The sequence below is a fragment of the Drosophila tropicalis genome, unplaced genomic scaffold (genome assembly GCF_018151085.1).
Source record: "Drosophila tropicalis isolate 14030-0801.00 unplaced genomic scaffold, ASM1815108v1 contig_845, whole genome shotgun sequence".
Classification (NCBI taxonomy): Eukaryota; Metazoa; Arthropoda; class Insecta; order Diptera; family Drosophilidae; genus Drosophila; species Drosophila tropicalis.
This window is the reverse complement of record NW_027173338.1, coordinates 4,281,866-4,293,626: the sequence shown is the minus strand read 5'-3', so window position 1 is coordinate 4,293,626 and position 11,761 is coordinate 4,281,866. Positions and strand designations below refer to the sequence as shown.

The window sequence follows — 11,761 nt, the reverse complement described above, 5'->3', positions numbered from 1 at the left end:
TCACAAATTCTTATAAAAGTCAAATGTTTAATGGCAAGAAATTGTATGTTAGCCACAAAACAATAATACAACACTGAAATAAATTTGAACCCTGCCTACGGATTCCTTCTATAATCGAATCTAATGAAAAGAGCAACTGGTTATAAATTTACACAATAATTATTTATACTGTGTAATCTTAATAGATAAATGGCAGTCCTTGTTTCCTTGTTTATATATAATTATGTATAAAAGATGTTGATTTAATTTCTTCCCTATCTGTGATATTATTTATATCATTGATCAATTAAGGGATTACATCCAATATATGATCAACTGAATCAGTAAGCGTAAAAACGTATGTCAGATGATAATTCTTAAAATCGAGAACCAAGAAGAAAACATTTCCAAGACTTGGCTAAAGAAAACATAAACATTAAAGAAAATTTCTGCCAAATTTTTTTCAGGCCAAAAGTTCTTTATATCTTTTGAGTTCAACAAGCCTTACAGGAAGTTAAATTTCTAATACTGTTAACTTTTTCTTTACCTTTACAATATGTTTTTACTTAATCAGAGAGATCAAAAATTAAAGTTTTCGTTTTATTTTTCTTTTTAATAACAAAATGACTTTAATTGCTATTGCCTATTGAAAAACTTAACAGTATACAAGAGCTTTATTAAATTGAAATATTTAATTAGTCCCAACACCGAGATGTATATCATAATTTCAAAATGTAATTGTATACTTATGGGTTCCACCAATTAAATTATTAAATGCAGTTCAATGAGAGGAAGTGCATCTAAACTGTTAAAAATCTCTGGCCATAATTAGTTATTCAAAAGGGAAGAAAAGATGAAATTAAATTACAGAGATGAAAATCTTTTCAACCATTTGAGAGAGGTTGGTCTTACTATCACCATAAACCGATCTGAAGAATAGAGGGGAAGAAAATTGGGCAATAACTGAATTGTTGAGTAATTATTTCGAGTTTTGAGGACTTGTTGTTAGCCTTAGTTTGTTGTGCTAATTGAAAGTGAAGTCGTTAGCTAACTCTTTTTTGCTTAGATTTTTCTTTGTAACTCATTTCTTTGACTTATTGCATATGGATTAGCCAAATTGATAACTAACTAAACAAGTAGTCAGTGCCCTTGGGGTTCGATTTGATTAACGAGTGCATGGCCTTAAATGTTTGCTTAAAAAACAATTAAACCCAGCAACCTGAGAACAATTATACCACAACAACAATAATATTAACAACAACAAGAGAACAGGAAAATCTTAAAAACAAAATGTATTATAATAATCAAGAATCAAAAGAAAAAGAAGAATCGCACGCCAACGACTCATTTGTAATGCTCCAGAAGAAACGCCAGACCCGAAGGCTAATTACACATTGCCTTTTGTGTTATAAACATTCTTTTTGCTCATTGCGACAATTAAAATTATTAACTTTTTGCATTTTTGTCCATCCCCCTTGAGAAAGCAAGCTTTCTTTTTTGTTTATTTTTGCCTTTTGCATAATTGCACAATTTGTCAACAGGACATGAACTTCTTTTTCTCTTCTCGTTTCTTAGCTCCGACCCTTTTCTGGTTTTTACTTTAAGTAAATTTCCAATTTAAATGCTAAGTACTCCTGGTCTACGGGGATAACAACTTAAAGTGCGTGAAAGATTAATGTTTTTCTCGTATAATTGCAGGAAAATTGTGGCCAAGTTAGACAACTTGGCGTGTCTCAAGTGTGAAGTGAGAAATGGTGTTTTTTTTATTTTCATTTTTTGTGCCAGACAACCGAAAAGGAATACTTCAATTACCAAGAAAGATAAAAAACTTTAAACATATTCAGTCTGGGATCTAGTATACGAGAACATGAGTGTAAGTAAGTTTGATCAGGGAAGCATTACCCATTATTTTCATTCGTTACCTAAATCAATATCCCAAATGTTCAAGGAATTATCAGTTGCCTCGATTGCATTTTATTGATTTAATCTCAAATTCATTGACAAGAATTTAAAGATATTTAGTGGAAAGTTATCTTTTTTGACTAATTCGGACTTCTTACTAAACTTAACTTTTAGATTTTTACTTTTTTGGGAAAAAAGAATACAAAATTTTTAGAAAAAGTTTAAAAATGACCGAAAATGGCTTAATTGGTGATCATTTCTGAAGTGATAACTAGTTAATTTCCTAAAACGTCAACCAAAAGAGATTCCTTTGAAAGTAGTAATCTATTTTACTTGTTCTCGTTTACAAATCCTTCTGCAATCCATGGGGGAGTCAAGAGAGTTTGGATATGGATAATTTTTGACTCTTTTCAGCTAACTTTAAGCCTAACTAATGAGTCCCTAAGATTGTATAATGTTGATAGGAATTTATAGGTTCTATCGAACTATTACAAGAGAGAATTTACAATGTCAATATTCCTAACAATATTTTCATTTGTTAATACTTGTTGGTACATTGGTATGAATAAGTCCACAATAATTTTGCATATAAAGATTATGTACATAAGTACAAGAACAAAAGTTGCATTGGTTGCAGCAATGGTTATTCTATAATGAACTTCTAATTTTAATAGTTAATTTCCTACTAAAGTGAATGCTAAAGCTAAACAAATGATTACTCAAATCAATGCAGACACAATTAGACCTAAAGGTAATATCAACTACGAAACTTGTATAGAAAAATCGTTGATAACTAACTCCAGGTAATGAAAAGTTAAGTGAATGAGAATGCAATTGCCTTTTGTTGTTTCGACTAATTACATAAATGTTGATTATTTACGCTAATGTACATCAATGTGTACATCATCTTTAATACATACGTTAAATTTAATAATAAACTAACCAAAATTATGGTCATTACAAATGGAGAAGTAGAAACTTTCTTTCCGAATATTTTATGAACAACATCAAATCGGACAGTTTATGTTAAACAAAACTAGCAATTCGGATTAAATCATAAAGCATTGCGCACAGTAAGAGAATTGAGAGAAACCTAACTAGATGAAGAGAATGAAGACGATGTATGCATGTATGTAGGGTTTCTGTTTCATCGTCAGTCGAGAAGAAGAATCTCTCTGTGCGTGTCAGCAAGTCTGTCTTTTTGATTCCTTCCTCTCGTTGATGTTGTTTAAGCTTCATGGTGCACTAAGCAGAACGGCCGCCTATGAAGAATTCTGCCATAAATCATGGTCATAAAGAAAACGAAGCTTGCAACTGCCACTGCCACTGCCATTGCAACTGAAACTGCAACTAGCTAAAAGGGTTGGTGAGCTACTTCTGGTTATTTCTATTCTGTGTTTTTTCTATTTGTATTTTTGTTGAGTTGCGAAAGCATTTCGCTGGCTTTCCTCATTCTCTTTTAGCATAACTTTTGATTGATAATGATGTGTCAATAATATGTGTTTGCAATTTTATGCTACTTGAATAGTATGTGAAATGGCCTGAGCAAATGGAATTCTGAAAAATACCTATGGGGGGAAATACATTCGAAAATGGTAATTAAAACATAGTCATAGTAGATGACCACCAATCTTTGTTGCACAGTGTCACCACTTGAGAGACCTCAAACATCTTTTTAAACATAAGTATGCCGCAAACGGTTGCCGAGACTAAATAAAATTTATGCACAGGAAAACTGTGGGAGAAAAGGTTTTTGTAAGAAAAAGACAATCGTATATAAAAAGTTATTAAAACAAAGAAAATTTCTACATTATAGGTACTTATTTAATACAGTCCTCGGTAGATTAGTTGTCCAAGGGCCAAGTCAATTAGTCAACTGAACAGCTAGTTAATGAATGTTGTTTTCGTCCAAGCCGAAGTTAGGTTACATTTACTGATAATAATAATAATATTAATAAGTATACTTATAATTTGAATTGAAATTTAGTTAGCTAAAGTATCGACTTCTGTCTACTGTTTTTCCTTTTTAGTTGAATCAGCTAATTCAACAATATTAATGCTTATCAATTGGAATTCTATTAATTATGCAGTCACATCTGACTGCTAGATTATGACCCGCTTGATTTCCTTCAATTCCTTATCTGAGATTTAATTTCTTTTTTTTTATTTGTGCGTTATTTTTTTATGATGGCATTATCTCTACGAATAGTTTAAGACCTGAAATATATATTTAAAATATATATTTGCATTTTTTTTTGTGGTGCATTAAAGAAATACCATATATATAAATAACTTCCAAACGATTGTTATAAAAATTAATATGTGTCAATTCGATTTATTTATTGATGACCTTGCCCAATTTCATAAAGATCTGGTAACTTTATTATATATTACCCCTATAAAAGGACCTTTGCAAAATAATTTTGCGCTTTCATCTACAATATTACAATTATAATCGATATCAGATAACTAATTTATATACATATGTAGCTGTCTTATAAATATACGATTTTCCTTTTGATAAAAGTGAAAATGCCCGAAGAATTATGAACATCTATCGCAGGGTAAACTCAAGTCGACTTTACTAGTTCATAAACATGGAAATGCAAATTATACCTGATTTTATTCGTATCAATAACAGATTAAATAAAAAATAAATCTGCCAAGTAAACATTATCTCGACACAAGCTCAATACGAGAAGATCAATGTATATTTAAAATTTTAAATCATTACTGCCTGAGACATTAACGCTGAAGAACGTGACAAGTGGCAAATATTAAAAAAAAAAAAATGAATTTACAAAGATTAATTTTACTTTCGGGTCTATTTCTTTTTGTGGGATTCGTAGAAGTAAATTCAAATTCCTTTGGAAATGAGGTCGACTATTGGGTAAGTATATTATTAATAGTGAAAAGTCAAATACATTCGGCTTCTGTTTTTATAGAACTGCGAAAGTGGACAAGGAGATCTCTGCTCGTCATGTTGTTACGAGTCTGTAAAGGTTTTATTAGCCCATGCAACAGAATTAAAGGAGCAGGTTAAATCGAACGACTTAAAGAATTCAGATAGAGATGAGGAAATAGTCAAGCTAAGAAAGAAATTACTTGAAATAGATTATTTTAGAGGTCAAAGTACGGAGATTGATGAGCTACATAAAACGAATGAAATGCTAAGAAAATCTAATGAAGATTTGCTCAAACTTCTTAGTCAATCGATTCAGCATCAAAATAATCTGGCAAAAATTGAAGAGTTGAAGGCGGAAATAGCAGAAATGAAATTAAGAACAAGAAATCAAGCGATCGAATGCAACGCTCGCCAGGACAATTTAAAACAAGAAATTCAATTCTTATGGAAACAGTCAAATGACTCGGAAGAAACTAATAAAATTGTATTAGAAATTTCCACAAGGGATTTAGCAAACTTAAGATTAAGCTTTGAAAAAGAACTAAAGTCGAAAGAAAAATTGACAAATGAAATACACGAGCTAAAATCTCAAGTAGCATTCTATCAGAAAAACTTGGAAGATGCTCAAAATCAGATTGTAGCAAAAAATAGTTTGATCGATAGTCATTCTCTAAAACTAAACCAAACAGAAATAAGTCTAAGTGATTGCAAGCGAATATTACCGAAAACTGGTTGCAAAGATCTTTCGTCGGGAATTCATTTAATTGATATTTCCACACTGGAACCAATTCGATCTCTCTGCGAAGGCGAGATAGATGGAGGTGGATGGATAGTTGTCCATAGGCGACTAGATGATAGCGAAAACTTTAAGAGAAATTGGACAGACTTTCGAAGCGGTTTTGGTGATTTAAATGGAAATTTTTTTATTGGTCTTGAAAAATTGCATCGCATCACCCAAACAGACGTTTATGAACTTCTCATAGAAATTGGGTTCCACGATGAAACTTTCGCATATGCTAGATATAGTCATTATACCATACACCCATAGGGTGAAATGGTATATTAAAGTCGCCAAAATGTATGTAACAGGCAGAAGGAAGCTTCTCCGACCCTATAAAGTATATATATTCTTGATCAGGATGAATAGCCGAGTCGATCTAGCCATGTCCGTCTGTCCGTCCGTCCGTCCGTCCGTCCGTCCGTCCGTCCGTCCGTCCGTCCGTCCGTCCGTCCGTCCGTCCGTCCGTCCGTCCGTCCGTATGAACACGCAGATCTCGGAAACTATAAGAGCTAGAGCCACCAAATTTGGTATGTATACTCGTGTAGTATGCACATGTTCAGAGTTAATTGGAATTTCGGCCACGCCCCCTTACGCCCCCAGGAATCACATAAAACTGTTTTTCTTAAAAAGTATAATAGCTAGAGACATCAAATTTGGTTTATATACTCGTTTAGTTGGCGCGCAAAAACTGATTGTTTAAACTTTTTGCCACGCCCCCTTCCGCCCCCGGAATTTACATAAAACTGATTTTCTTAAAAACTATGACAGCTACCGACATCAAATTTGATATGCAGACTAGTTTAATAGACGCGCAGAAACTGGCTATTTAAAAATTTTGCCACGCCCACTTCCGCCCCCGCAAATCAAACAAAACTGATTTTATCAAAAACAAACAAAGCTAAAGTCACCAAATTTACTATGTATACTGGCTTAGTATTCGCGCAGAGTATATATATTTTCATATTTTGCCACGCCCACTTCCGCCTCCATAATTAAGAAAAAACCGATTTTCTCCTGTAGTTTTTTGACTATCGCATTCAAATTCGGCAGACTAATTAATCTTATCTATTTCTACAAAACTACCAAATTTTATTGAAATCGGACTAGAAACATGCAAAATATGCGTATGAACGTATTTTACTACGCGGTCCACAAGGCCAGAATTGGCCGTTGGCTAGTAGCGGCGCTAGAGTGCTCGTGTGTTCGTAGAGTGAGCGAGATAGCACATACTATGAAACATGTAAAAACAATTTAAAAGACATACATATGTACATTTGGTTTTCGAAATTTAAAAAAATTTGTTTCACCTGGTGTATGGTATACCCGAGTCGACGAGTCGACTTACTTGCTTCATTTTAGAATTGGTGATGAAACCAAGGCATTTGAGTTGGAATCATTGGGAGAATTTCGAGGTTATATCCACAACGAAATGGAGAAAGGTTTAAGACAAAAATTCTCGACTTACGATCGTGATAATGATTTGAAGAGTGACCGAAATTGTGCGTCAGTGTTTTATGGAGCCTGGTGGTACAGAAACTGTTGGGGGCCGTAAGTAACCAATCAAATCCTGCTTAAACAATTATGTATGTATACACAATTTAATTTATTTATATTTCAGAAATCTAAACGGACGATATTATGCAAGAGCAAACGAGAAAACGGATAGTATGAGTTGGGATGGAAAAAATTCCCTGAAATCTGTACAAATGCTCATTCGACCAAAAAACTATGTAAATCAATGATAAATCACTAAAAAAATATATTTTTCAATTTTTCTTATTTTATATTAATATTTCAAATAAATTATATAAAAGTACTTCCAAGTAGCTATGGAACCACTGTGCCTGTGGTCGGCAGCATTTGAATGAACTAAAGGCCAAAGAAATGTTTGGAATTTGCATTCAAATTCAACTTTTCTGAGGATTGCTCGCTTCCTATCTCTCTTTCTCTCATTTTTGCCAATATCTTTCTCTGTTGACCGCCACAGAGAGAATGAAATGCAAACGACAGGCTAATAAGCTTCAGTTGACATTTCGGTATGCAGTCTTTTTTATTACTCTTTTTTTTTAGTTTTATTTGGTTGTATACGCATATGGTAAACAATCGGTGGTCGGTCGGTCAGTTGGCCAGCCACATTATGCACAAGTCGAAGAGAATCTGTTGACAGCTTTCTTAAATGCCCCGGCAAATTGGACTCCCCCACCTTTCGGCCACTGTCTGTGTCTCCCTTTTACCGCTGCCTCTTTAACTTAATTGCTCAAGGAATTGTGTCAGAGATCTGGTAAGATGATCGTGCGTAAAGATATTGCCGCAAAATGTTGCGGCGCCAAAGGCATTGTTTCTTTTTCTTTGGTTTGAAAACTCTTTTCGTTTTGGCCTTAAGAATTGAATTTCAGTAGTTTGACTTCTTGTTATTTATTTTAGTTGGTTTTTGTTGGTATTTTCTGTTGTTTCTCTTGATTAATTGTTGATTAATTTTGGTTTTTTGTTGGCTTTAAGGCCAACAAGAGACTTCAAGATGAGTTGCTAAAGAGATCAGCTGATTATAAAGCTGGGATGGGAAAGTAAATTTATTGTGATTCATTATCAAAGAGAATTGAATTATCAGGCATTAACCATATTTATAGGCTTTAAATGAAAATCGTATGTGTTGATCTCTACTATATAGAAGTGGTCCTTACGGATAACGCTCAAAAAAACTTCAGGAAGCTAGTCATCTATTTATCAGCATGTCACCGTTCCACAGAATTAGTATGTAGTCATAGCAGTTATCTTCGAAAAGCTCTACAAATGACCTTTAACATTTCTCTTTATTTATATACATGGATTCAAATACAAAGGATATTATTTAACAAACTCTTCTACATACGAAAATAAAAATTTCAAAGACCAAATGAGCAGGGGCAAAAATATCGTCTTATACTTATACTGACGTGAACTTTATCCCATTTATCTCTGTTTAAAGGACTTAATGTGTTTATTTAAGATAGTAGAATTCAAATTATTAGATACATCAATAAAATTAAAAGCAATCTTTAAAATTAATTTCTTTAAATTGGTTGCAGTCCTGTACAAGTTTGGGTTAGTTGGTTTTGTAATCTATAAATTATTGTAAAATTTGGTTTTTATATGTAAGAGCCAAGCACGAGACGTCAACGGTGCATACTGAAAGACAACCTTGGAGATACCAGCTCATGGCTTTTTAAAATACAAAATATGGTCAATCCCCAAAAGTCATCGCGATTCACCTGTTTACAAGATGATGTCTGTAACTCTGACTAACCTGAAACTATATATTATGGAATGGATTAAAATACTGGACAGAGGAATAACTCAATTCCAGTCCAGTCCAACGTTTCCAGAACAAAGTCCTGAGAATTGTGACTAACATGATGGGCAGCGGATGGAATCACTAGGCGGACAATAACACATCAATTCGGCGGCCGAGAAGACACCTCACCCTGAACCTATGTACCTCATAATACATGGTATTATAAATAGGTACATATATAAGTAAACAGATTAATAGCCACTATTTCTAGAATACTAAACAAATTTATTCCTCACTGCATTATTTTAAAATACATCTTGAAAAAAAACAACAATTTGTTTAAACAAACGTCATACACATTTGTATTTGTATTTTGATTACTATTTCTCTCTCTGATTTGTTTAGAGCTTTTTGATTAACTTATGAAAAATGTATCTATCCAATGGCAGGTAAAATCGGTAAACCAGTTTCATACAAAACACAAATCCAATTGGATAAGACCCAAGGTATGTATATAAAGCACAAACAAAAAAAGTTTGAAAAATTTGACATTTTGCTACCTACGCTGTAAAAACAAAATGTATCTGTTGGATTGATCGTAAGCCAAAAGAGCACAACACCAGCAACAGCAGAAAACGGAACCAATTGGATTAGGCAGAAGGCGAAAAGCTAAAGCCAAACAGAGATGGAAGAATGATTGAATTTGCATATGGCAAGTGTGTGTGTGAGAGAGCGAAGCTTACTGCCATTGGCCATCTCTTTCGAACGTTGGGGTAAAGAGAGAGCGAGCGATTGGAGCTTTCAACTAACTTGGTCCACACACACACACACCAGTGCAGCGAATTGTGGAACCTAAGAGAGCATAAACAGGCTCGCTCTCTATCTCACGATCGTTCACGCTCTCTCTCTCTCGTGACCGTTCGTGTTGCTCTCAATTGCAATGGTAACTGCAGCAACTGTTGCTGCAGCAATGTGCAACAGTTGCTGTCGTTTGTTTATTTGCTCATTGTTGGCAAAAAAAAAAGAAGAAAATATTGCCTGTTGTTTTTGCTGTTGTCAGTAGTGTGCGATCTGCACATCTTTAAGATACATTTTGCGAGCTCAGTTCAGCACGAATTCAGTTGACTTCAGTTGCGTTCAGGTGGTTTGTTACTCAAGTGCGCGCGCGCTCTGTCTTTGCTCTCGTAACGAACGATTTTCGATTCGAGATTGTCGAAATCGGCTGGCTCTAAACAATTGTGTGTGTGTTGTTGTGTGTGTGTGCGGCACTACGGCAATGATCCTCCCTGCATAAAGCGTTTTAACGACGGCTTTTTGAACAGCCTCGAAAAAAACCAAGAAATAAAAAGGAATTACTGTGCCTTGTCTCTCCCATTTGAATCACAGTGTCAAATGCAAAATTAAAGTGCTAATCACTTTCTCAGTGTCACAACAAGCTAAATTAAAGCACTAAAATTCACTCAAATAAACGAAAAAAAATATATAATAACAGAAGGTAACTACTTGAAAACGAGAAAATTAATTTAAAATTTTTATACTTATTTCGAGTAACATGTAATTAAATGCAGAATAAGAGTAGTTTTTAATTTTAATTTTTAATAAAATTGCACTTGAATCTATTTCATTTATTATAACTATCACTGAATAGATCTATTTCTATAATCTTATGCAATCCAATAGCTAGATTCAAAGTAATTTATTAAACTTCTAGGACTTTTTTAGCGTTTGGAGCAATTGCAAATAAATTGTTGGTTGTTAGCAATGTCTAACACAAATTTTGTTTAGGATTTCATCGATTGGTCGTAAATTTCAAATAACTTGAATTATATTAGATTAGGACTAAAGACTGTTCATCGAATATGTGTCCTTTTGAATCTAATTGGTATTTTATTTATTACATTTGATGAATTTTTCAATGCTTTTGAGATACCCAAAGTAGCATAAGCCCTTCCTTAAGTATGTACATATAAAGCATAGATCGACATCTGAGAAGACTCGCCATAAGTACTTATTAGTTTTTTCTAAGGACTTAACAGAAAATTTGTTATTTTAAGTGTTTTGTTGTATTGAAGTTGGTTATACCGAGATATTACTGTGTATTATTCCTAGAGGAGTATACTATCGGGGGAATGTATTTGGTCATAATAGATTTACGATTTTAGTACATAGGTTAACCCGGTGACTTTGGAAAATTTGTGAGTCCTTATGGGTCCACATAAATTTTAAAATCTTTAATGAAATATTTTATGAGAATAGTATTTTGAAACATGAAAGTCTACTAATTGTAAGATTTAAATTGAACATGTATTAGTTTACCTTCTACTTTAAACTCTGATTTGAAGTGCAAATGTCGGCGACAAGTTTCCTATGATCTTTCAAAAGAACTTCAACTCATTGAGTTATTGGGTTTCCTTCAACCCAGCTGTGTGTTTTTTAGTAGGATTTCTGAACTCATAAGAACCTTGTACCGCATTGATATAGACGGAGGTGGAGGTAAATATAAAGTATGTTTCTATGTATATACATATGTAGGTATGTATCTTTGCGAGGCGACCATAAGCCAAAAGTAAACAATAAATATGTATAACCTACTATTCTAAGGTAACTCCGTACCTGTTGATTTTTGTTTAAGTGGTTAACCGATGGTGATAAATAATATTGAAATTGAAATAAATACAATAAACAAAGTAACCAAGGGAAATCGAAACGAAACGAAACGAACGGAGCGATCGATCGATGGCTCGATGGATCGATTTATACAAATATTTCTCTGTCTCTCTTTTATAAAGGTGCAATGTAAATATGGCATAAATATATGTATGTATATATGTATATATATGGTATAAGCAGGTTCCCTTTACTGATAAACGAACGATTTTGTCGTTTTATTAGCATAACACTTGTGCCGGTCCGCTGCACTAAC

At 33.5% G+C, this 11,761-nt stretch overlaps 2 protein-coding genes across 2 annotated transcripts in view; both read left to right on the top strand.

Moving 5' to 3' along the window:
- Nucleotides 1-4,626: 4,626 nt before the first annotated feature.
- LOC137580485 (angiopoietin-2-like) lies at nucleotides 4,627-6,998 on the top strand. Its single transcript, XM_068294547.1, has 2 exons — nucleotides 4,627-4,771; nucleotides 4,827-6,998. Exons 1-2 carry the CDS (start codon nucleotides 4,673-4,675, stop codon nucleotides 5,832-5,834), a joined length of 1,107 nt encoding a protein of 368 aa, XP_068150648.1. The 5' UTR covers nucleotides 4,627-4,672; the 3' UTR covers nucleotides 5,835-6,998.
- A 2,997-nt stretch (nucleotides 6,999-9,995) lies between these two features.
- The window catches only part of nub (nubbin), a 44,756-nt gene continuing 42,990 nt past the window's right edge, over nucleotides 9,996-11,761 (top strand). The window contains exon 1 of the mRNA XM_068295491.1: nucleotides 9,996-10,333. The gene's annotated coding sequence lies outside the window, so the exon portion shown is untranslated. The remainder of the gene's footprint in view (nucleotides 10,334-11,761) is intronic.

Excerpts from the sequence above, each read along its gene's own strand:
- LOC137580485 (XM_068294547.1), top strand. The coding sequence starts at position 4,673 with ATGAATTTACAAAGATTAATTTTACTTTCGGGTCTATTTCTTTTTGTG. Across the intron at positions 4,772-4,826 it reads GAAATGAGGTCGACTATTGG|AACTGCGAAAGTGGACAAGG; the intron begins GTAAGTATATTA and ends CTGTTTTTATAG.